General features: G+C 38.0%; 2 protein-coding genes and 1 long non-coding RNA gene across 7 annotated transcripts; 1 reads left to right on the plus strand and 2 right to left on the minus strand.

Annotated features, from left to right (window-relative positions):
* Positions 1-1,372: 1,372 nt before the first annotated feature.
* Positions 1,373-8,043, minus strand: LOC122201709. The gene is made up of 2 exons (XR_006194311.1): positions 7,134-8,043; positions 1,373-1,921 (listed from the first exon to the last, which is right to left on the minus strand). It is a non-coding gene; the product is annotated as an uncharacterized LOC122201709 (long non-coding RNA).
* A 322-nt stretch (positions 8,044-8,365) lies between these two features.
* On the minus strand, positions 8,366-16,974 carry LOC122201802. Its single transcript, XM_042907788.1, has 3 exons — positions 16,966-16,974; positions 13,998-14,612; positions 8,366-8,733 (listed from the first exon to the last, which is right to left on the minus strand). Exons 1-3 carry the CDS (start codon positions 16,972-16,974, stop codon positions 8,611-8,613), a joined length of 747 nt encoding a protein of 248 aa, XP_042763722.1. The 3' UTR covers positions 8,366-8,610.
* HNRNPH3 (heterogeneous nuclear ribonucleoprotein H3) lies at positions 13,280-25,507 on the plus strand. 5 transcript variants are annotated; one of them, XM_042907606.1, is made up of 10 exons: positions 13,280-13,468; positions 18,409-18,543; positions 19,066-19,204; positions 19,713-19,897; positions 20,348-20,434; positions 20,750-20,865; positions 22,714-22,849; positions 23,860-23,955; positions 24,032-24,124; positions 24,261-25,507. In XM_042907606.1, the coding sequence occupies exons 2-10, from the start codon at positions 18,432-18,434 to the stop codon at positions 24,335-24,337; spliced, it is 1,041 nt and encodes a 346-aa protein (XP_042763540.1). In that variant the 5' UTR covers positions 13,280-13,468; positions 18,409-18,431; the 3' UTR covers positions 24,338-25,507. The 5 variants fall into 5 exon arrangements, with proteins under 5 accessions (XP_042763540.1, XP_042763542.1, XP_042763539.1 ...); XM_042907608.1 differs by having other exon boundaries at positions 13,368-13,487; XM_042907605.1 differs by having other exon boundaries at positions 13,405-13,487; positions 19,713-19,852.
* The last annotated feature ends 963 nt before the right edge of the window (positions 25,508-26,470 follow it).

The following is a 26,470-nucleotide window of genomic DNA, read 5'->3' on the forward strand; positions in this document are numbered from 1 at the left end:
TTGTGGTGCCATACAAATTTAGGATCATTTGTTCCAGTTCAGTCAAAAATGCTGTTGGTATTTTGATAGGGATTGCATTACATCTGTAGATTGCTTTGGGTAGTATGAACATTTTAATATTTGTTCTTCCAATCCATGAGCATGGAATATCTTTCCATTTGCTTGTGTCATTTTCAACTTCTCTCATCAATGTTTTGTAGTCCTCAGAGTACAGGTTTTTCACCTCCTTGGTTAAGTTTATTCCTAGATATTTTATTATTTTTGGTGCAGTTGTAAATGGGATTATTTTCTTAATTTCTATGAAACACTAGAATTTGAAAGCAAATGTATCATTTTATCATTTATGAAAAAATGTGTGAAATTCCAAACAAAATTAAAAGAAATACTAGAAAACCGTATTGTCTTAAGCACGCAAGATTTATTTCTGATTACATAAAAATAGTTGTTGACCAAGTGTAAGGGTTTTTTTGTTTGTTTTGTTTTGTTTTTTAAGAGAGAATGAGATTACAAGCAGGGAAGAAGGGCAGAGGGAGAGAGAGAAAGGAGAGGGAAAGAGAGAGAGAGAGAGAGAGAGAGAGAGAGAGAGAGAGAGAGAGATGAGAGAGAATCCTAACTAGGCTCCATGCTCAGCCTGATGCAGAGCTCAATCCCATGACCCTGGGATCATGGCCTGAGCTAAAACCAAGAATCAGACGTTTAACCAACTGAGCCACCCAGAAGCCTCAATTCTGCTGCATTCTAAAATCTGAGAAACATTGTTCTAGAACAAATAAAAATGCTTAAGAAACTTACACTTGGTCAGGGCATCTGGGCAGCTCAGTCACGTAAGCGTCCAACTCTTGATTTCAGCTCAGGTCATGATCTCACAGTTTGTGATATCAAGCCCTGAGTTGGGCTCTGCACTGACAGCATGGAGTCTGCTTGGGATTCTCTCCCTCTTTCTCTCTCTGTTTCTTGCCAGCTCAAGCTCGCTTTCTCTCTCTCTCTCTCTCTCTCTCTCTCTATCTCTATCTCTTTCTCTCTCAAATATAAATAAACTCTTAAAAATTAAAAAAAAAAAGTGCATCAGAATCATCTTTGGGGGATTTGTTAAAATACAGATTACTGAACTTCATGCCCAGAATTTCTGATTTCATAAGTCTGAGATGAGGCACAAGAATTTACATTTCTAACAGGTTTCCAAGTGATGCTGATGCTATACTTGAAAAATCATATAGAAAATGCATGATGTTTCTAATGCCTTAAATCATAAAAATATTTATCTAAAATGTTATATAATTTGATTTTAACTTTTATTCTTGGTCAAAAAGTAGAGAAAGGAAGAGTTTTGTTTTTTTTTTGTTTTTTTTTTAATGTAATCAATTGATAGCCCTGTTGTGCCCTATGGTGACAGATTATGCTTAAGGTAAAATTCACATTAACAATTTATTTTTTAAACATTACTTTGTATTTCCTAAATGCCAGGCACATGCCAGACTTTGGGGATAAAAAGATAAATAAGTCACTAGCTCTCTTTCAAAGAATTCTCAACCAGTGGGGAACCCAACATAAAAATTGTAATATGAAAGAAATTACATAAGATGCTTAGGAACATGATGCTAGGGCAATAACTGCCCAGGAGACAGTCAGAGGGAGCTTCAGAGATGAGGTGGCATTTAAGTTGGTCCAAAAACATACACAAAAAAGTGTCTGGCTGTTCCAAAAGTGGGAATAGGTATCTTAGGCAGAGTGCATGGATTGATGACAGGGCAAGCAAATTGGATATAGAAATAGAGGAGCGAAGAGGATAGGAGAGAGCAGAGGTGAGGCTTTAAAGATCTGCTGGAGCCGTTGTCTACAATTTGATCTTCATCTTTGTAGATTTGGAAATCCAAACTTCAGTTCAACAGTGACTGTGTGTCAGGCTCCAATGCCAGGTACCCTGGGAGAGGAGAGACATCAGTGAGTGAGCTATACTTCTCAATCTCAAGGCTCTTCTAATCTTTATTACTGAATATGTCTCTGTTTTTTTTTTCTCTCTCTCCCCTTAAAATAAATTGTGATTTCATTTCTGCAAGGAAAAAGCAGCATAACCTCCCACTGAATTGCTGAGAAAATTTGAGGCAGGTAAAGTTTAAGCAGCTTGCCTTTCTTCACCCAGTAAGTAGGCTTGCACAAATTCTGGCATCCTGGTTAGCCTAAGGTGGTCCTGAGGTGCAGATACCAGGCAGGGTGTTTTTCAAATGACCCAAATTATTTAATTTAATTATTTATTCTTCTCTAGTTTTAATCACATTCCATTTGGACCCCTAGAGTGGCTTTATATGCCCTTCAAAAATGCCAAATAAATATGCTGTTTAAAGAGGAATCAATTACCCCGAGAGGGTACAAGTTCATAAATCTACATTTATATGATTATTTCTCAATTATTCGTATCTCTTTTTTAACTTTTTTTTTAAAGTTTTTAATCATCAATTTAGTATATTAATATAATCTCCTTATAAACAATAAGATAGTACAGAAAAAACTAAAATCCGATTTGACAATTCCGTCCTACTACCTCCCCCAGAGATCCATCAGGTTTGTTTTTGAGAACTGTGTGGACACTTTCCTGAATTCTTTTTTGATTTGAGAGAGAGAGCGTGTGCAGGAGAGAAGGGCAGAATGAGAGAGAGAGAGAGAAGAAAGAAAGGGAGAGAGAAAATCTCAAGCAGGCTTCACAGCACAGAACTGAACATGGGGCTGATCCCACGACCCTAGGATCATGACCTGAGTCGGACACTCAACTGACTGAGCTACCCAGGCACCCTGACACTTTCCTGAATTCTAATCTACCAAGTAAATGTAGAGAAATCATAAGCCTCACATTCAAATAGCTTAGTCATTAAACCTGCCCATGGGTGTGCCTGGGAACACTAATGCTTATTTGTCCCTCTGTAATACTCTTAGTTTGTTTACAGTCTCCTGGGACTACAGACAACAGAAAGTTGATTCCTGTTATTCCCTAGCTCTTAGCACAAAAGAACCCACTTAGCTTTTGCTTATGACTGCTGCCTCAAAACTAGGTTACTCATTAGTAAATACCAGTTTACTTCCTTGAAAATGTAAAATCCTTAAGAATAGAGTACTGGCATTCAAAATGTACATAAACACTGTCTATGTTACTAGCTGGTAAAAAGAAAATAACTATAAAAAATAATTATAAGTAAAATAAGTTTTAAATCAAAATCTGGAAAAAAATTTATGTTTGAATTTATGTTTGAATTAGTTTCATCTAGCAGTGAAGATTATATATATATATATATATATATATATATGTGTGTGTGTGTGTGTGTGTGTGTATGTACATGGCACTCTATTACTTTGTGTTTACTATTATGCATATTTCCTAGACTTAATAGAGCTCTGGAACACTGCCTTTGCTAAAATATTAGCCTGGTTTTGTTAAAATAATAACCTGGTTTTGAATTCCTCACCTATGTTTATGTTCAAACACCCACTGTTTTGGAATTTTTCACATTTCTGTTGAAGTTTACCATTCTCATCATTATGACATACTATTTATCAACCAAATTAAAAAAATTTTATGTTTATTTTTGAAGGAGAGAGACAGGGCATGAGTGGGGGAGAGGCAGAGAGAGAGGGAGACACAGAATCCTAAATGGGCTCAAGGCTCTGAGCTGTCAGCAGAGCCCGACGTGGGGCTCGAACTCACAAACCCCAAGATCATCACCTGAGCCAAAGTCGGATGCTTAACTGATTGAGCCACCCAGGCACCCCTCAACCAAATTTTTAAAAAATACTTTGACTACTTGAAAATAAGACCCACATTCTTGCCCCCTAAAAAGTCCAAGGAGTTAGAGTGAACTGAAGAAAATAGGTTATAAACTGATGTTATGATTCTTTCTAAGAAAAACATGATTCAGCACTTTGTTTGCAGTAGTAAAACTTTGAACATAGGCCAAAAATTGTTTAGGCTCTTTCTACTGCAATATAGTAGGTATATTTGACTATCCAACTATACTGCATATTTGTATTTTGAATTCTGAATCTCTGGATAGTCTCACAGTTAAAAGACATCAATCTTTTTGTAAAGCACTGTGAAATTTTGCTCTATCTTGAAATTAATGGGGAAAAGTGGATCTACAGAGTCTCTAGAGAAAAATGCTATCTCTCTACAACATACTATTTGGATTTAACTTTAGCAATGGTGGGAAATAGTGGGCTTTTTAATATTATGGATCTTATTACAATCTTATGAATAAGTAAACAAAATAATAACTCTTAAAAACTTTTAGCCTTCTCTATTTATGTATATCCTTCTGTTTTCTTTATGTACACTTACAAATGCATTCTTACAGAAATATACATATATTCTTTTTTTTTTTTAATTTTTTTTTTCAACGTTTTTTATTTATTTTTGGGACAGAGAGAGACAGAGCATGAACAGGGGAGGGGCAGAGAGAGAGGGAGACACAGAATCGGAAACAGGCTCCAGGCTCCGAGCCATCAGCCCAGAGCCTGACGCGGGGCTCGAACTCACAGACCGCGAGATCGTGACCTGGCTGAAGTCGGACGCTTAACCGACTGCGCCACCCAGGCGCCCCTAAACATATATTCTTCAAAAATATTCATATATATGATATATAGAGATATAAAATATATATCATATATATGCAAAGTTATATATAGATATAAAATATGTAGTTAACACAAAAGAAAGCAGTAGTGGAGGAATAGAGAAACAAAGACATAAGACATGTAGAAAATAAATAGCAAATGACAAACTTATACCATAACTTATCAGTAGCTATATCAAATGTAAATGGAATAAACTCTCTAATCAAAAGGCAGATGTCAGCAGAATTAATTTTTTTAACTAATCTAACTATGCTTTCTATAAGAGACACACTTTTTTTTAATTTTTAAATTTTATTCATTCAAAAAAAATTTTTAACATTTATTTATTTTTGAGAGACAGTGCGAGACAGAGCATGAGCAGGGGTGGTGCAAAGGGGGGTGGGGGGGTGGGACACAGAATCAACACAGGCTCCAAGCTCTGAGCTGTCAGCACAGAGCCCAACACGGGGCTTGAACCCACGGAATGTGAGATCATGACCTGAGCCGAAGTCAAACACTTAACCCAGGTGCCCCTAAATTTTATTTAAATCCAAGTTAGTTAACATGTAGTGTAATAATGATTTCAGGAGTAGAATTTAGTGATTTATCACTTACATACAACACCAGTGCTCATCCCAACAAGTGCCCTCCTTAATGCACATCACCCATTTAGACCATCCTTGGACACAACACCCCTCCAGCAACCCTCAGTTTGTTCTCTGTATTTAAGAGTCTCACATGGTTTGCATCCATCTCTCTTTTTATCTTATTTTTCCCTCCATTCTCCTATGTTCATCTGTTTTGTTTCTTAAATTCCACATGAGTGAAATCATATGATATTTATCTTTCTCTGACTGACTTATTTTGCTTAGCAAAATACACTCTAGTTCCATCCATGTTGTTGCAAATGGCAAGATTTCATTCTTTTTCATAGCCGAGTAATATTCCATTTGTGTGTGTGTGTGTGTGTGTGTGTGTGTGTGTGTGTGTGTGTATATATACCACATATTCTTTATCCACTCATCAGTCAATGGACATATGGGCTCTTTCCATAATTTGGCTATTGTTGATAGTGTTGCTATAAACATTAGGGTGCATGTACCCCTTCAAATAAGAATTTTTATATCCTTCAGATAAATACCTAGTAGTGCAATTGTTGGGTCGTAGGGTAGTTCTATTTTTAATTTTTTGAGGAACGTCCATACTGTTTTCCAGAGTGGCTGCACCAGCTTGCATTCCCACTAGCAGTGCAAAAGGGTTCCCCTTTCACTATGTCCTTGCCAACATCTATTATTTCCTGAGTTGTTAATTTTAGCCATTCTGACAGGTGTGATGTGGTATCTCATTGAGAGACATGCTTTAAATTCATAGACACAAATAGGTTGAAAGTAAAAGAATGGGAAAAAATTATGCCATACAAAGAGTAACCAAAAGAGTTTAAATAACTATACTAATATCAGACAAAATAGACTTTAAAACAAAAGTTGTTACTGGAGACAAAGACATTTTATAACGATAAAAGGATCAATTCATTAGGAAGATGTAACAATTATAAACACATACGCACCTAACAACAGAACCCCAAAACACGTGAAGAAAAAACTGGCATAATTGGAGAAATAGACAACTAATAATAGTTGGAGATTTCAAAGTCTACTTTCAGTAATAGAACAAGGAGACAGAAGATCAGGAAGGAAGCAGAAGACTTTAATAACACTATAAACCTAACACTACAGACCAAACAGACATCTATACAACATCCCCCACTAATAGTAAATAACACATTTTTCTCAAGTACACATGGAACATTCTCCAAAATAGATTATATGTTAGGCCATAAATAAGTCTCTTAATTTTCTTTTAAGTTTATTAATTCCCAGGGGCACCTGGGTGGCTCAGTCGGTTAAGCATCTATCTCTTGATTTCGGCTCAGGTAATGATCTCATGGTTTCATGAGTTCAAGCCCCAAGTCAGGCTCTGTTGACAGTACAGATCCTGCTTGGGATTCTCTCTCTCTCTCTCTCTCTCTCTCTCCCTCCCTCTCAGTCCCTCCCCCACCTTTCTCTCTCTCAAAATAAATAAATAAACATTTGAAAATAAATATTTCTTGAAGACATCCTCTTATATATCTATCCTTACTGTTCTAGTTTAAGGCCTCATCATCTCTGCTGAGCCTTCTCCTAGTCTTCTCTCTTCTCCTCTCAACATCCACCCTCCGTACTTCAGCCAGAAGTATATAATCTGAGGTTGATCTCAATCTAAAAACAAAAGCCAAGCTCTACAAGGTAGCATAAAAACTCCCCCAAGATCTGGTTACTACCTATACCCTTCCTTTATTTTGCAGTGCTCCAGCTGCTTAGAATTCCCACTTCTATCAAATTATTTCCTGTCTCCATGCCTTGGATCCTACTGTGTCCTCAGCCTTGAATGCCTTTTCTAGGTAAATTTTACTTATTATCCAGTTTTTAGCTCAGGAGTTATCTCCGGTTATGCTAATGGTCTTACTCTATGTTCCTCAAACACTCTATGCTTACCTTATTTGAGTACTTTCTATAGTTTAATATATTTATTTAATGGAGTACCTATATGCTCCTCAATTTCCATTGTATCAACAGCAACCATGTCTGCCTATATTAGAAAAACAACAATACATTACATGTGACATATTACTTATTCTGTCCAGAGGTGATACTTGGTATTCATATGAGTTCACAGATTTCCTTGGAATAATTTGCTGCCCTGCAACACAGTGCTTAGAACACCATATTTAATAAAAATTCAACAAGAATGAGCCAAATTTATTAACAATGATGGGACACACATGAAAGAGGATATGACTAGAAATATTTGCTACTAATCTCTATCCTATATAACAACCTAATAACCCACTTTAGAGATTGAAAACTGAGGTTCAGAAAAGTTAAATGCCTCAGAATCAAGCAGCTGGTAGGGAAGTGTCAAAGCTGAGATTGGAACCAAAGCCTCGATTATGAAGACCATTCTAAGTTTTGCCATTGAATTTCTTTGTAAAATTTGAAGCATTAATTTATCTCTTGGTTCTTCTATTTTTTGGCCCATAAAATAATAACTTGCTAGCCTGTACTGAAAACTAGTTACTTAAAGTGCTCTACCCCCAATATAATCATCATTGTATATGGAGAGACATAGGTACATATATAATGAAAATTATATTTTCATTTACCACTCAGAAACTGAAAATCATGTGTATGGGGAAACAGTCTGCTACTGTATTATCTGTGCTATTTCTAAGTTATTAATGTGTTTATGACACATTAAAAGCTGTACAATAATTTGATTTAAATTCCTACGTAGCTAACTTTTGTAGCTGTTGTCTCTATTCTTCACAATAATCCACTAGAACAGAAAGAATGTTCAATACTTCTAATTATTTCCAAAAAATAGAAAAAGGGTGTGTTTGGTGCTTTCTTCCTTTTAAGTTTCCATTTGTTTACTTAGTGTATAATTGAAATTGGATGAAATCTTTTGGTTTCCCTAGTCCCAGAATGAATAGTTAAAAGTGACTTAAAGAAACAAAAAGTATCAAGAATGTAAACTATGTAATGAAACATTGTCTTGAGAAATAATTTTGAATCATGACAAGGAAGATCACTGCTTTCCGAAGACACTAGATAAGTATGATATAAATCAAAGAACAAGCATTTTACAAAACCTTAGTAAGACAGATTTAGTGTTCAAAGGCATCAACTACTTTATAAACACACTCCTAGAAACTTATTTGTGGGTTTTGCTACTTTTTTTTTTAGTTTATTTGCTTTTCATAATGGCAAAAAGATTATGGTAAAATCCAGTTTTTATGTTATTTTAGAATGCTATTGGAGGTATGTGAACAATTATCTTAACTAATTTTTAGTGAATGTGTCTTCCCTCTCCCAGCAGGGTGCAATCTCTTTCAATTTCTCTTTCTTTTTGTTTCTCTGGGCTCTGCATGGAATTTTCCTCTCCTCTTCATCCTGATGGTGTAATACATGATTACATATTTGTTGTCTTGTTTTCCTCTGGGGAGTGTGGGTACTTCCATATCCTCTCCTTTTTCATTTTTCTCTCATTATGGCCTCCAACAAGATCCTCTCCAGAGTTCCTCTGATCTCTGTACTAATAGAAAAGTACTGTAATGACCGAAAGGAAGACAAAGAGAAAACAAAATCTCAAAAGCAGCTCGGAGCCCTTAGTTCTAACCATCTCTATGGAAACAATTCCACAGAGATCAATCTGGAAACAATCTGTAGGGATCACTGGAGCAGTGATGAACCAATCCACCAAGACTTACAGGATTCAATTTGCCAATGGGAATAGTAGATAGACTTTTTTTTTTTTTCTTTTGAGAAAAATAGTAAAATAGGAAGCCAAATAAAAATTAGGTTTGCCTCTAGGGCACCTGTCTGGCTCAGTTGGTGGAGCATGCAACTCTTGATCTCAGGGTGTGGGTTCAAGCCCCACACTGGGTGTAGAGATTACTTAAAAATAATAATAATAATAATAAAAAGAAAATCTTTGGGGCGCCTGGGTGGCGCAGTCGGTTAAGCGTCTGACTTCAGCTCAGGTCATGATCTCATGGTCCATGAGTTCGAGCCCCGCATCGGGCTCTGTGCTGACAGCTCAGAGCCTGGAGCCTGTTTCAGATTCTGTGTCTCCCTCTCTCTCTGCCCCTCCCCCGTTCATGCTCTGTCTCTCTCTGTCTCAAAAATAAATAAACGTTAAAAAAAAAAAAAATTAAAAAAAAAAAAGAAAATCTTTTTTAAAATTACATTTGCCCCAAAATTAGTGTCCTTTTTTTTAAATGCTTATTTTTTATTTTTGAGAGAGAGAGAGCACAAGTAAGAGAGGGGCAGAGGGGGGGGGGACAGAGGGTACAAAGTAGACTCCACACTGACAGCCCCCTGATGCGGGGCCTGAACTCACACACCTGAGATCATGATCGGAAATAGGATGCTCAACCAACTGAGCCATTCAGGTGCCCCTAGTGTACTTTTTTTTAATTCAAAGCTTCCTACTTGCTGTAATAAAAAAGCAAAAGGAATACATGTACTAATTTCAAGTCCTTCCTAAGAATTTACACTGGCAAACAACAAAGTGCCCAATATACAGGAATTGTGGCCAAAACACAAAGAAAACATTGCAGTTCAGTGGTGAAAAGCCATTAGAATGATTTAAGGATTGTGGCCCAGAACCATACAAATTAAGTATGTGGAAAGAATGCCAAACTCAGTCAGGCACTAAATGTATTATTTGAATTCAGGCAAGAGGTAAAAGGGATTACAGCATTCCATCTGCCAAATCAAGTTGAAAGACTGAAAAGGTAAAGTAGTGATGTAACTAGAACCCAGGAAGAACTCCATCTGAAGTGTGGGAGCTTGGAGTCTAACATAGCAATTTTTTTTTTGAGGAGAGGGGCTGAAGGTGTCAGTGACACCAGTACATCAAGTTTCAGGCCTCTTCAAACATCTCTAGCCAGGAGCATAATGGTGGCTCAGTTGGTTAAGTGACAAACTTCAGCTCAGGTCACGGATCTCACGGTTCAGGAGTTTGAGCCCCACGTTGGGCTCTGTGCTGCCGGCTTGGAGCCTGGCGCCTGCTTCAAATTGTGTGTGTGTGTCTCTCTGCCCCTCTTCTCTCTCTCTCTCTCTCTCTCTCTCTCAATAAATAAATAAATAAATAAATAAATAAATAAATAAATAAATAAATAAATAAAACATTTTAAAAAAAAGTCTCCAGCCAATGAACTGTCTCCTGAGATGGTAATGTTTGTTAAGTAACTTCAATTCGCCTAAAATGATGCTTGTTCCCTTAATGCATAGGGTTAGGTTATTTGCAACCCCAGGAAGGTCTAGAATGCTTTAAGACCCTAGCCCCTACAGTAAAACCATTTTGATTCAAATCCTAGCTTCCATTACTAGGTGTATGACCTTCAGCAACTTTTTGTACTCTCTTTTTTTTTAATTTTTTAATTTTTTTTAAAGATTTTTTTTTTTTTAACATTCATTCTTGAGAGACAGAGAGACAGATCATGAGTGGGGAAGGGGCAGAGAGAGAGGGAGACACAGAATCTGAAACAGGCTCCAGGATCCAAGCTTTCAGCACAGAGCCCAACACGGGGCTCAAACCCACGAACTGTAAGATCATGACCTGAGCCAAAGTTGGACACCCAACTGACTCAGCCACCCAGGCGCCCCCCTCTTTTTTTTTTAATGTTCATTTATTTTGAGAGAGAGAGAGGGAGAGAGAGAGAGCACAAGCAGGGGAGGGACAGAGAGAGAGGGGGAGAGAGAATCCCAAGCAGGCTTCGTGCTGTCAGTACAGAGTCCAACTTGGGGCTCAAACCCATGAACCATTAAGATTATGATCTGAGCAGAAGTCAAGAATCAGACACTTAACCCACTGAGCCATCCAGGTGCCCCAACTTTTGTACTTCTAAACTCACGCATCTGATGTGTAAAATGGGGACAATAATTATCCTTTAGATTGTAAGGAGTCAGTGAATTAAGCACAGCACTAGCTCAAGCAAGCTCTTAATAAATATGAATCATAATGTTATGTTATCCAGGTTTTGTTTTTCTGTGTCTTGTAATAATGACCACACTGTCCCATCGCCCTTTCTCCAAGAGGTATTTTGAGGGAGTGGGCTCAAGAAAATTAGGGCATTATGACCTAGCCAATTCTTACTGTCCCACATTTGTCTTAAGCAGGTTTGAGGCTGAATTAAACCATAAATGGAGATTTCCATTATATGCAGGTAACTGGTCTCCGGCCTACACCTTACACATTGCAGATCTCATGGGGTAAAAAATTATTCAAGCTTCTCCACTGCTAACACCCCTTATATCCCTTCAAGGTCTTCCCAACTTCTATAGTAGAACGTACAAAGTCTTTGACTGAATATTAAAGGTCTGCAACCTAGTATTGTTGGGGTTTTAGGGTGATGGTGGGGTTCAGAGCTGACGGCCAAGAAAGAATTCTTGAAGACATCTTTGGTGCAAAAAGGTGATTTTATTAAAGCACAGGACAAGATCCGTGGGCAGAGAAAGAGATGCACTAGGGTTGTGCAGAGTGACTGCTTATATACTGTGGAGTTGGGGGAGCTGAAGTCAAAAGAAAGTTTCTTAAAGGGATTTCCATATACTAAAGAGGATTTACAGATTACTGGAAGCCTAGGTGTTGCCAAACTAAGGTTGTTTTTTACCTCTAGCAAAGCATTATCATTAAGATAGTAGGGAGTTCCCGGAGATTATGCTATTGATGAGATATCTGTAAACTGATGGAAACTATCAGTTTAACCATTTGATTTCCATCCTTTCCTTTGTTTTTGGGCAGCCGGGGTACCTGAGGAATATCACACATATCCCACCTGAGGGTGGGGGGGGATTGTGCTAGTTTGTGCTTAGCCCTCAGCTTGCCTTAGTATCCCTCATCAGCATTGTCCACATTTCCAACTACAGGAACATCCCTGTGTTCAAATTCATTTCTTTCCCTCTCTTGCACTTCATGTACAGTTCCTATGTTTGCACTTGCACTGATCTCTTTACCAGGACTGGCCTGCACCCATTCAACAGAAATTTGGCTTGAAATTTTTTTTAATTAAAAAAAAGAAAAAAAAAAAGCCATAACGTGTCCCTAAGGACTTTGGTGGCGTAGGACAGCACAACCAAAAAATACTAGGTCGGTGTCACTTGCACTGCAATTTTCAAGAACGCAAAGCCCTGTTTATAAAACCACCCTAAGGTGTCAGTCGTCAGCACCTGATCCATGCCCCAGGTTATAAAGTGGGAGAGATGAAACTAACAAAAAATAACAAATGGACTCCTCAAAAGGGAGAACAAACTGGTGGTTGCCAGAGGGGAGGTGGGTTGAGGGGATGGTTGAAATAGATAAAGGGGATTAAGAGGTACAGTGCTTCCTGGTAAGCACTGAGTAGTATGTATATACATAATTACCAAATCATTGTTGTATACCTGAAACTAATATAACACTGCATATTAATTATACGTCAATATAGACAAGTGGAGAGATGAACTTTCTCCTGGGACTAGTGGGGGGGAGGGGGTTTATCAAGAAGCCCCTCAGGGAGGAGGCCCGCCTGTGTGTGGGTAGGGGGCTGGGCCCGGTGCCCTAGCGCCACTACAGGGAAGGAGGAGCCCCAGATTAGAGGCGGAATGGGGGCCTGGTACCCACTATGGTGTCTTCGCAGCGGGGAAACAATATTTTTACCGCATAACGCAAACCTGACAAGAAAATCCCTCTCCGCATTTGGCCTCCGTATCACGTGGCATCCTTTCCCTGCAGGTGAGGAGGGTGGGGGGAGGGGTTAGGGTGGGGACTCTATCGAATTTGGTTTTGGTGGGGACAGAGTATTGGAAAACTTTTCCAAACTGCGACACCATGGTTCCTTCAACACACACTGGCTGCAACTGCCACTTCACATCCTCCCCGAATGGGCAGAAAGGTGAGCTCTGAGCATTTAACAGTTTTACCGTAACCCGCGCGTCTAACTAGACTTCCTCTCCCACTCTCCCCACCTCCTCCTCAAACAAATTGGTCGGCCCACCAGCGCGCATGCGCACTTCTTGCCGCCAGCGCCAAGGCGGGAGCGACTCCCAGGTCTCGCGAGAGCGGGGAGCTGGTCTTCGTTGCTCTCGCCCCACCCCCTCCTTCTCGCTCGCTCTCTCCCATCCCCCCAAGCCAGTCGCTCTGCTGCGCAGCTCCCTTAGCGGTTGCCACCGCCTGAGACGGTTGGAAGAACCGTTGTGGCGAGCGCTACACGAGGCGAGCGACTTCTTCCTCTTCACGACCGACCCCTCGAGCGCCAGAATCGGCGTTACTGTCGCCCGACAGGGTATCTGAAGTAAAAGGGGGTAGGTTGGGCTGGTGGTTTCGAGAGCGGAGTCGGGAGAAGGACGAAAGAGAGACTGAGAGGGGGTGGGGGGGGGGAAGTGTGGAGGTCGCTGCTCGGAGGCGGTCACACTGCGCCTCCCAGGCGATCTCCCACTTCAAGGAGGGCGGCCTGCGGTGGGGGAGAACTTGGCTCAGGTGAAATTCAGTGGACGAAACTGAGGCCCGAAGTGGGGGTCATCCAGCATTTCCCCGCTTTCCCTGCTGGTTTGGCCTCCGCCATTTTGGGTACGGTGGCGCGGCCACTTCGGCTTCCCGCCCTTCCCCCTCTTTCTACTTTTTTGCCCCTAAGCTTCCTAAAACTGATTTAGAAGGCCGGGGGGAGGTCACAGCGCCCCCGGAAGGGGAGCGAAGCGAGCAGGGAAAGGTTGGGCACTTGGTGGGGCGGGGGGGGGGGGGGGTCTGGGCTGGCGGGCGCGCTCCCGATGGAAATGGCGCCGGATGGGCCTGGCCTCCCACCGCGGCCTCCCTACCTCCGCAGTCTCGGCTGGGCTACCCTGGGCTGGCGGGACTGCGAGTGACTTCTGACGCAGATTCCCAAGATGAGAGAGGCTGGAGCTGGGGGAGGAAAGCCAATGGCGACGAAGGCGCTCAACTCCCAAATCCAGGACAAAGGAGGCAGACGGCCTCCTTTGTAATTCCGCCGCCCGGTGGCGACGGTTTCTAAGCCAGGCTTGGCTGCCGGACGGAAAGATGGGGGGGGCGGGGGGAAGGGGCGTACTCTCCTTAGCTCTCCGGTCTCTAGGGCAGCTAGATAAACGAAAAGTCTCCGGGGAGGAATAAAGGACGCTTAGCCGGCCCTTATATTCCAGATTTGGAACTTCGAAAAGAGTACGTACTGATTTTCCAGAGGGTTTTATTTTTCTCACATTTCTCTTAAACGTAAAGACTTTGTGGGTGATTGTTTTTGTAAGCAGAAAAGCGGCTGACTTCGAATAGGAATGTGAAATGGGCAATTTAAATAATCGTTCGGGTCCAGTGAACTCTGATAACAGCCTTTTGAACTTTTGGGCAGGGGTGGGTGGTTTAGCAGTGGGTTTTGTGTAGTTTGGCACTACACTGAGTAATAATGTAAGTAGGAGTTTTACCTTTGGGAAGCAGTTAAAACAGTGATGGCATAAATTTGTGTAGGAATTTAATTACTTTCAATATTAAGTCTCCAAGAGTTGTATGTTGTGCAGAGAGGCTGTAGAAGTAAAATACATCAAAATACAGTTAGCATTTATTTTCTTTTGGCAGCTAAGCATGTTTTTTATTTAGTATAGGACAGTGGTGATATTTTGGCCAAGAAAAAAAGCCTACTCAACAACAACAAAACAAACCGAAAGCCCAGTCACGTGGTGGTGTGATGGGGGGGCGGGGGTTCCTTAGAACACAGGGAAGCTAGGTCCGTAATTTTCACTGAGTACCTGAAAAAGTGAGTCAGGGCCTGAGAATTTTATAAAGAGTTCCCGATAATGAATAGGAGTCCTTACAAGAACTCTTATTACCTACTTTTTTCAGCTTTAAAAACAAAAAACCTTCCTATTGTTGAAGATGGTCTGATTTTAGTAGCCTTTGAAAAAGCCTAGAGTTTTCTGTAAAGTAGTACATGATATAATGGCTTTCCTAATTGGATTACCCTAGAAACCTTTTTTTGTGTCCTTTCACCTGCATAATCTGGAAATCCATCTGATTACTAATTACCTTTTATATTTTTAATAACCATGTTCTTTTTTTGATGTTCTTATTTTGGTATACAAGTGGCTGAGCTGCAATAGGTGATGGTAAACTTTGTTTTAAAAAAGAACTCCTTTGTAATTTTAGGGACTTAACATCTCCTTTAGGTATTAGTGGTGTGTCTACCTTTTCTACTGATAATTAAGGAGCAAACACATTGGCAAGGGGAAATGATGTAAGATGTTCAGTTTAATTATCACTTTATTGCCAAAATTTGAAGTTCATTCTCATTTTTTAAGACTAGTGAGCTACCATTTATAAAGTTATTTATTGTTACATCAAACCCTAACTTCATTATATTTCAGAAGATAGTATATGCCTCTGTGTATTAAAGGAATTTTATATTTCATTTTACCTCTTAGATGCTTAGCAACTTGGAGATAGAATTCACATACCATAAACTTTACCTATTTAAAATCATGTGGACTTTTGTGACTGGCTTCTTTCACTTAATATCATGTTTAGGAAATTAAAGTCTCACTCAAAAGTGACTTCAGTTATACTAGTTCAGCTGCTGGTATTTTTAATTGGTGCTAACACTTGGAAGTCTTAAAGCAGAATTGGGATTAGTCTTGAAACTTGCAAAGAAAGGTCGAGATGGATTATCCTGAATAATTGGTAGACTCTAGGTAGTGTCTGAGACCGCTTTATTAATGTATTAGAGGAAATTGTCTTTTTGTATGCTTTCAGAGTTTGTCTTGGTTTTGTTTTGTAAGTAGAATTCTAGACTCAAATTTTGAGTTTTGAAGGAATAATCAAGTGTGGCTTTTAAAATTGTGTAGTCTTCATACATGTAGAGTGGAGAAGAGTCATCCTGTGAAATAGTTTGTCTTCTGAATCTGGTTAACTTTTTCTCCACTTACAATTGTGTTAAGTTTATTATTGTGTTTTTTACAGACTTAATGTTTTGTTAGTTTTGTATAGGTCTTTTTAGTATAGACTGATCCAAAAATCAAAACTAGTGTGCTTGCTTGTGTTTCTTAGAAAGGGCTAAAGTTTATAGTGAAGATAAGTCAGTTACCATCTTTTTGTTTGTTCCCAAAACAAAGTATCTTTACTTTGAAGAAAGAAACGTTCTAAATAATAAAAAGCGTCACACCAAGGTCTTTTTACAACACATTAAATTGATTTTGCAAAGTACTTACATGTTTTATAAGAAGTAACATTTGATGTTACATCCTTTAATTTTTCTTTTTTTCTATTGAGTCATCTTTTATAGGAATTTTTTTTTTTAAGTTGATGCCATTTTTTAAAGTCTTTTGGGGTTTTTTTAAGAAAATGGTAGAGATCTTCAAAATGTCGTAACTTTTTCTCAAACTGACTCAGGGTCTACTTTTTTCAGGACTACTCTGCTTTTTATCTAATAGGTGCTATAGAAAACATTTCCAAAAAGCCCTCCTTTTTCCTCTGCCTTGGACATAATCCTTCCTTAGGAAGCTTGAAAGCTTAAGCCTATGTTGACTATGGAAAAGACTTTAACTATCTGTATTTCAAGACTCAGGATAGTTTTCTGTCCTTTAATTAAGGTTTCTTTATTTTGTTTGTGGTATAATTCAGTAGTTATACAGGGCCCTTTAAAACCCAGTGACTACCATTGAATGATTAGCCATGCTACGGACCAAGCTTTATAAACGAGTCTTAAAAGTAACAGTCCGGTGAAGTATAAGCACCTGTGCTATCTGTATTTTACAGTTGAACAGAGAGGTTAAGAAGTTTGCTTACATCAGCCATTGAGTGGCAGAATAGGGATTCAAATCCAGGGTTGTTTTTTTTTTTATGATTTTTTTGTTTGTTTTCTTAATTCACATCAAGTATTCATGTGCGTAAAAATCAGTTGTAACGTCTGATAAAAAAAAAATTCAAAATCTTCCCACTTTGGTGTCTGTGTCTAGAGTGCCTCCCAGGATTTTTTAAAACCACAAAACAAGTCTCAAAGTTGTTATTTACACGCAGAGGTATTTAATAACCACATTGGGAAAATTTGTCCGTTTTTTTTTAAATGTACCAATTCTAGCAAAAAAAAAAAAATTACTTTCTGCAGATGCTACTTCTCACAGTTGCACTGATAATTAGATGGTGTGAAATTAAATATTAGTGAACACTGTTATGGAATACCTTCAAGCGTAAAGGAATCAAGTGAACAAATTGTTTTGTTTACAGGGGAGGAGGTGGTGAGGGAAAGGTTTGAAATACTCAGGTGAGTAGGATTCCTACAGCTGCTTAGTGAAATTTGTAACGTCTGGTAAGTTTCTGCAGCTGAAGGACTTCTGCATTAGCCTCTTTAAAATGTACTGGAATTCTAAAAGGATGGTTGTCTCTTGGGAAGGGAGCTGGGTGTGGATGGGTTCTTTCTGGAAGGCTAGGAGGGCTTCTTACTGTACCCTAAAAAAAAAAAAAAAATGTGAATGTGTTGCCTTTTAAAATTTGTGTTTAAAAGTAAAGCAGTGAGTAAACTCATCTTTAATATACTCCAAACAGGTAGCTTCAAAAAACAGACACTGTTGGAAGGCCTTTTGAGGCCTTTTACCCCGATTTTAAAACATACCCTAATTAAGTCATTTTAAAACTTTTGAGAAGTGTTTAGATTTAAAGTAGAGATATCAATTTTTTCCCCTCCTTCAAAAGCAATTTGACTTGTTCAGATTTAAAGTGCATCTAAAAATTACGACTTTTGTAATGCCATTTTTCTAATATTGAAGGAAGTACTCATTGAACTTTTGACTTAGGCTCTTGCTGTAAGTGGACACTGGTGGTATGTGCAGCTTTTGAGTAATTAAGTTTTAAAGAATTTGCATAATGATTCAAATGAATAATAAAACCTGAAAAGTGAATGAAAATTGGAGAAATGAGGAAAAGGCTAGAGTTGACAATAAGGTGACAGGAAATGGAATTTGAAGACTAATCTGAAATTGTGTAAGTTTTCTTAAGATTGGGCATTATAAAATATTTGGGCCTTAGAAATTCAGTACTTTGTGGGGGGTGGGACAGGTTTCACTCACTTTTCCCTTTTTGCCAACCCCAAAATGGGAAGGTGTTTTGCCTTTGCATTGTCAACAAGCCATATGTTACATTTCCTGTTGTACACCACTGAGTGGTGTTTCTTCAGTACCTGTAGCAAGAGTATATTTTGATTGACTGCTTTATGTGCTTGTTTATTTTTTATAGCGTTTAAATCAAACGTTATTGAGATGGATTGGGTTATGAAACATAATGGTCCAAATGACGCTAGTGATGGGACAGTACGACTTCGTGGACTGCCATTTGGTTGCAGCAAAGAGGAAATAGTTCAGTTCTTTCAAGGTACCTCTAGTATTAGTCAAAGTTTAGTAGTATTTTAATTATATATTTTTATTATATTACTCAGTTTTTAATTTGTAAAACCCATTTGTTTTGGGGTCTTTTTGAGTATAGTATCTTGGTTAATGTATTATGTTACGAAATATGCTCCAGTTAATATTCAGTACAGAATGTTTAGAATATGTGAAACCTAACTAATGTGCAATAAACTTAATTGAGAGTAATTATGTGTGATGAACCATGAATTATATGGAGCATAAATTTGATTTGGCTTTTTTAATGTAATATAGGTGAGCTTTTAGTGTATGTAATTTAAAAAAGACACTGGTTGCAAAAAAAAATATGTAATCCAGTAATATTTGAAAAAAATCTTCCGCTTGTATTATGGGGTGATGGGAAACTTAAGCTTTTTTGTTTTGTTTGTTTTGTTTTGTTTAGACTTGTTTTAAATATTTGATTCAGATGGGAATGTTTCAGCCTTTAACACTGTTCCCCTTGATGGGGTTATTTGTCCTTGGGTTAAAGGGTTGGAAATCGTGCCAAATGGGATAACATTGACGATGGACTACCAGGGGAGAAGCACAGGGGAGGCCTTCGTGCAGTTTGCTTCAAAGGAGATAGCAGAAAATGCTCTGGGGAAACACAAGGAAAGAATAGGGCACAGGTGGGGATGGAGAGTTTGGGATGGTGTTAAATTTTTATTTTTGGGGGTTGTGGGTCACTATTGCTTAAATGGGGGGGTTACAATAACATTTTTCTGGGGTAGTTTAAAAGAATTGATAATTATCTAAATTTAACTTGGAAACTACAGATTTGGGTGGGGAATTAATGCTAATAGTTTGCTTAAATTAAAATTAGATTGTTTCCATTTCTCTATAGGATGTTGATAAATGCTTTTTTATAATCAGCTATTTTCTCTAAACACCTATGATGTACTAAAGGAAACAAGCTAAAATTATTATGAATTGTTTTCAAATGACTAATTTATTTATGTAAAACTTAAATATTATTTAAGTTTGTAGGTGTAAAAAATGTTAATTTATGGTGTATTTAGGCAATTTAAATTGGGTTATGTATCTAGATGTAGAAAAACTTACTGCATTTTTGCCCAGTATCTTATTTATTCTAATACATTTACGCTAAAACTTGTACCTTAAACCATTTTTAAATAGGTATATTGAGATCTTCAGAAGTAGCAGGAGTGAAATCAAAGGATTTTATGATCCACCAAGAAGATTGCTGGGCCAGCGACCGGGACCATATGATAGACCGATAGGAGGAAGAGGGGGTTATTATGGAGCTGGGCGTGGAAGTATGTATGACAGAATGCGACGAGGAGGTGATGGATATGATGGTGGTATGTGTATCTAATGAACAAAGGTTCTGTTGTCATTTTCTTAATGTTCCTGACACTTTGTCAAGAAATATAGAAATGGCAGTAATTTCAGTACCTACTAGGTTTTAAAAACCTGTTCATGAAAATATGAATTCCCATGGCCAGCTATGGGACTTGATTGATGCACATATTGGCACCTACATAATACAGAAATTAAAATGAAGATTTTGGCATATTTTGACATTTTCTGTTTAACGTCAGAATGAAAGTTAATTTGATGTCTAAATGTATCCTTTTGAGATTTTTTTATTTCCACCAAGTGTTAACTGCTTTTTTTCACATGCACTGAGTTGGGAGTTGCAAACTTGTAATAAGATAACCAGACTGTTGTCACAGAATGTTTCTATAAACTGGATTTATAAAATTTATCTCTTGAAAGTGTATTCATGTATTTCTCATTAAATTATACAGGTTATGGAGGTTTTGATGACTATGGTGGCTATAATAATTATGGCTATGGAAATGATGGCTTCGATGACAGAATGAGAGATGGAAGAGGTAAATAAATATTAAAGACATTCATTTTTAGGTGCATATTAGTATTTTACTACCATTTGTGGTTTAATATAGGTTAAGTGACTTGTATAAAAATAGGCATATTTCAGTGCATCCGTACATGGGGCTTTTATACAGATACATACTTACAGTATTTGATACTCAGAATGATTCTTTATTTGATGTTTAGAACAACTGTGTTAAGATTTCTTGGGTGGCAAAGAAAAAGGTATAAATAGGAAAAGTAATGTATAGAGAAGAAGTGTTGTCAAGAGGCTTTACATGTATCAGCCATTTATAATCTGGAAATTTTATTAGGTATGGGAGGACACGGCTATGGTGGAGCTGGTGATGCAAGTTCGGGATTTCATGGTGGTCATTTTGTACATATGAGAGGATTACCTTTTCGTGCAACTGAAAATGACATTGCTAATGTGAGTAATTTTAGTAATAGTTTTATTCTGGTATCCAATTTTGAAGCATTCTTTTTTTTTTTTTTTTTTTTTTAACGTTTTATTTATTTTTGAGACAGAGAGAGACAGAGCATGAGCGGGGGAGGGGCAGAGAGAGAGGGAGACACAGAATCGGAAGCAGGCTCCAGACTCTGAGCCATCAGCCCAGAGCCCGACGCGGGGCTCGAACTCACGGACCGCGAGATCGTGACCTGAGTTGAAGTCAGCCGCTTAACCGACTGAGCCACTCAGGCGCCCCTGAAGCATTCTTAAATGGACTCATGTTTTTTATAGTTTTAATGTCAGAATTCCTTTAATACTGTATATAAATATGTATATATATATCCTTATCAGTGAATATTTTTTTGTCCATTGTATATTGATTTACTTAGAAAGTCCAGTTAAGAATTCAGTGAAGAGATGCTTAGGTGGCTCAGTCAGTTAAGCGTCTGACTCTTGATTTTGGCCCAGGTCATGATCTCAGGGTTTCAGGGGTTCGAGCCCCACATCGGGCTCTGTGCTGACCATGCAGAGCCTGCTTAGGATTCTCCCTCTCTGCTCCTCCTCCCCTCATGCTCTTTTTCAAATAAGTAACCTTTTTTTAAAAAATTTAGTGAAAAGTGATCAGCATAGAGTAGAGATGACTGGAGTATTATTGCCCTTGTCAAGTTTTGGAAGTGGAAATACGTTAACAAGTCAAAGTTTAGTTTAGTTTGACTTTCTAGCTATATTGTGATTAGAAACAGGAGCTGTGAAAATAATGGGCATAGATGCTATTGCTGATTTGAAATTGGTTGATTTCAAATTGGTTAGAGAATCTGCAAACTTCAGCCCAGGTGCATCTAGTCACATCCATTCTTACCTCCTGAGTAGTTGCCGTAGAGATCCTGGGGGCCTTACAAAGCCAAGACTACTATCTAGTTCTAAAATGAATTTAGCTGTAGATCTTACTGGGAACTGATGGCCTAAGTACCTTTTTAGGATTGCTTCAACCTGGTTAACTTGTGATTAGAACTAAGTAATATATTTTGGGAGCTGTCCACATATAGTTGGTATATGTTTATCAAATTCCATTGGTCTAAATCCTAACACCTAAATTCTCTGTGCATGTTTCTAAGTCTCAGGTGACCTATTTATCCTTTAGCAATTTCGAAATACTTTTCTTGGGAGGACAGAGGACTTAACTCCTCTCCCTCTCAGTGGTAGGATATGACACTTTTTCTGTTTAGAGTGAACTGTGTTTTGGGTTAGAATTTTTTTTTCTTTTAATATCACTTAGCTTGCTTTTTCTTTTACTTAGGTTATTTTTTTTAAGTGCTCCAAACTGGGTGGAGCTCAACACAAGGCTTGAACTCATGACCGTGAGATTAAGACCTGAGCCAAGATCAAGAGTTGGACACTTAACCAACTGAGCCACCAAGGCACTCTTATTAGCTTATTTTAAAATTTTTAATGTTTATTTTTGAGAGCGTGGGAGAGGGGCAGAGAGAGAGGGAGACACAGAATCAGAAGCAGGCTCCAGGCTCTGAGCTGTCAGCAGAGCACAATGTGGGGGCTCGAATTCACAAGCAGTGAGATCATGACCTGAGGTGAAGTCAGACACTTAACCAACTGAGCCACCAGGCGCCCCATTATTAGCTTATTTTAAAGAGAATTTCTTTGCATTTTCCCCTGAGTGTATAATTTTATATTATTCCCAGAACTGTTGTAGTTGATCTGTTAGCCTTGCAATACAGGGCAGTAGAGAGGTTTGTTTTAATGCATAAGGGTATGTGGTAATTTACTTCTGATAATCTAAATAGAAAAATTAATAACAAATGTTTTGTTTAGTTCTTCTCACCACTAAATCCAATACGAGTGCATATTGATATTGGAGCTGATGGCAGAGCAACAGGAGAAGCAGATGTAGAATTTGTGACACATGAAGATGCCGTAGCTGCCATGTCTAAAGATAAGAATAACATGCGTAAGTGGTATCTTTGGCTTGCTAACTCATTTCTCAGGTGTGAATTTCTAAAATAACTCTCATTTGTAATTCCTCATATGTAAGATGTTACAGGATCTGTAGATACAATTCTTGGCAGTTATTGGGACCTGAAACCATATGGCCTCTAATAAGTTCAGACTTTTTAAAGGCTTTTTACGGGCCTTTTTAATGAAAAGGTAATTCAGGCTTAGTACTTGACAGGTTATTACAGCTTAAGTTATTATTGGGGGAAAATAGGTATGTTACTTGCATTTGCCTGAGTTCCCATGCCATTTGCAAATCACCGCTTAACCCATATGTCAACTAACTCGGGGAAGTTATTTCTGCATGTTATCAAATCCATTTTAAATATTAAATTTTACCCTGACTAGTGATTCCTAAATCTGACTATACACAGATCATTTTGTAGTCAGTAGAAAATAGGTTTTTGTGGACATTACTTTCATGATTCTAATTCAGTTCTTGAGACGTGGAGTATACATTTTTTTGAGAGAGCGAGCACGTGTAGGGGAAGGGCAGAGGGAAGGAATATCCCAAGCAGGCTCCATGCCCAGCACACACAGCCTGATGTAGGGCTTGGTCTCATGGATCTCATGACCATGAGATAATGACCTGAGCCGAAGTCAAGAGTGGGATGGATGCTTAATCAACTGAGCCAGCCACCCAGGTGTCCCTGGGGACATGGAATATATTTTAAGAAGTACACTAGCTGGTTCTACAATAATGAATCAGCCCTTTTTATAGATGAGGAAACAGAGTCCTCATCCAGTTTTTGCTTGTTCAGGGTTGTACAATTTGAACAGACTTGGTAAGTTAGGTTTGTAGCCCGTCTGGCATTCATTTTATCACTCCACGAGGAACTCTGTAAATAGGAAGTCTATAGACATGCTTTCAGGTTAATATTAGCTAGTCATTATTTTTATGCTTTTATTGATAAATTTGATCCATCATTGCTCTCATCCCTATTAATCTTTTCTTTTTTCTTAAAGAACATCGGTACATTGAACTCTTCTTGAATTCTACTCCTGGAGGCGGTTCTGGAATGGGAGGTTCTGGAATGGGAGGCTATGGCAGAGATGGAATGGGTATGTAAAGTTTTTTAAATAAGCAGAGTTACACATTTTACAGTCAATCTCCAACTTTTTTTTTTTTCTTTTTAAGATAATCAGGGAGGTTATGGATCTGTTGGAAGAATGGGAATGGGTAACAATTACAGTGGAGGATATGGTACTCCTGATGGCTTGGGTGGTTATGGTAAGTGTCTTTGGTTACTGTGGTTTGATCTGTTAGTCCCATGTGTGGACGTTTTTAAGCTCATGTTATCTTTAACGTAGTATGCACTGATATTTCCTGCTAAACAATTCTTGTGTTTTTTGTTCTTTTTTTAAAGGCCGTGGCGGTGGAGGCAGTGGAGGTTACTATGGGCAAGGTGGCATGAGTGGAGGTGGATGGCGTGGGATGTATTAAAGCATAACCACCAACATCAAAGTCCTGACAACAGTGTCTGGTCTACTAGACTTTCTTACAGATTTAATTTCTTTTGTATTTTAAGAACTTTATAATGACTGAAGGAATGTGTTTTCAAAATATTATTTGGTAAAGCAACAGATTGTGATGGGAAAATCTGTTTTCTGTAGGTTTTATTTGTTGCATACTTTGACTTAAAAATAAATTTTTATATTCAAACCACTGATGTTGATACTTTTTATATACTAGTTACTCCTAAGGATGTGCTGCTTTCATAAGATTTGGGTTGATGTATTTTACTATTAGCTCTACAAGTAGTAGTATAGTGTAATTTTAGAGGACAATGGTTCACCTTTGCATAAACCACAAGTCTTTAATAAGCAGACATCTGGAATAGAGCTTGGAAAATAGTGTAACTTTTTTCTTTTAATTTCTCCTGGACAATACTGTAAATATATAAAACCTAAAGATGAGTGTAGGTGGCTTCAGGAGTATAAATTCCACTAATTTCTATATTAGTCATTCTTTTTCAAATGTCATTTATCAAGCATAGCTCTGAAATGAAGATCTAAAGGGTATCTGGATTTCTGAATATTCCTAATTGTGTTACCTGGGGATGAGAGCGTTGGAAGTTTAAATTCTAGCCCTAGAGTTTAGAATAAGATTCACTCAGCACTTGACTGAAGTACCAAAAATGTTTCCCAAAAAATGATAGTTGTAAGTTCTCTCTAAATGTTAGACTAGGTTAAGGTTCTCAGTGACATGAGAATTCAGTACAAAAAGTATTTACTGTGGAGTATAATTCTCACAGCTGTTATTTTCAGTTTTCCTGCCCAATAGTTAAAGTATATGGTTTTTTAGTAACTGTATAAATGATTAAACAAATGTAAGAGACCAGTCCATGTGATAGTCAATTAAAATGAGAGTCCTGGAAGTTGGATTTTGCATTTTATATCTGTTTGGAGTTTTAGAGCCATTGTGTTTAAAAATACTATATGTAGCAAGGAAAAGGTGCTTTTTACTTTTAATCCCTTTGATCAATATGGCTTTTTTCCAAATTGGCTAATGGATCAAAATGAAACCTGTCAATGTGAATTCAGTTATTGACCTTGTTACTTGTTTTTGCTAGAAATGTTATTAATGTAATAAATATCAACATGGGAGATAATAGTGTGGTCTGTCCTAGAATGCTTTGTGTCGGTTACTGATTGTAAATCATATTGGTAGAAGGTGCCGTATCTACGTGAACACTGGACAAAGTGACTCCTAAGGAGTGATTTCTGCTGTTAGAGAAGGAAGCTGTGTTAGCTTAAATGGAGCAGTGACTTGTTTAATGCTTGTACTCCTCCCTTAATTATCCGTTTAAGTATTAGGCTCATACCACTTAACCCTTTAGAGATCCTATGGGCTTTTTTCCCAGGACTACCCTATTAAAATCAAAAGTTATAGTCATAAATGCAAGTTAGCCTTTCAAAGGGCAATTTTTCATATCTTTTATTTGGTTTATAAAATTCACATTTTGTTTTAAAACAGCACAGAGTAAGAATTACAATTCCTTGGCACCACCATAGCATTACTGTAGTACTGGCTAGACGGAATGGTTTGTGAGATTCATAGTTTCTATGAGGGCAAATCTTGACAAATAGAAAGTGTAGATTCACAATACAAATTAAGTTTTATAACAAAGTCCAAAATTTAGTAAATAGTTTTTAAATAAGAGCCCAAACTAAATGAAGCAAGTTGTATTGCTGTCCCAAAGGCTTGCATACAAAAAGCCCAAATCAATGGGGATAATGGGAGTTTTGAATAATGAATTTAAAGGGGACTGAAAATCATGGTCTGTTGAATGAAACCAAGCCTTGGAATTTAAGCAAAATCACATTCAAAAGTTTGTTCTAGTAAGCACAGTAATAAAACACCTAGTATTTGAAATTTCATATTTGCTTATTCTCATTTTTAGTAATCATAAAAATGTTAATTCATCCCATCAATACAAAACAGTTCAAGAATATAATTCATCTCTTGACAATATTTCTGTCGACATTCAAGAAAGACCACCTAAAAATCTGTACAACAGTTCTAACTGAAGACCTCAAAAGCTAACTGGATATGGAGAAAATAATTCGAGTAAAA

Source organism: Panthera leo, chromosome D2 (assembly GCF_018350215.1).
Source record: "Panthera leo isolate Ple1 chromosome D2, P.leo_Ple1_pat1.1, whole genome shotgun sequence".
In the NCBI taxonomy this organism is placed as follows: domain Eukaryota; kingdom Metazoa; phylum Chordata; class Mammalia; order Carnivora; family Felidae; genus Panthera; species Panthera leo.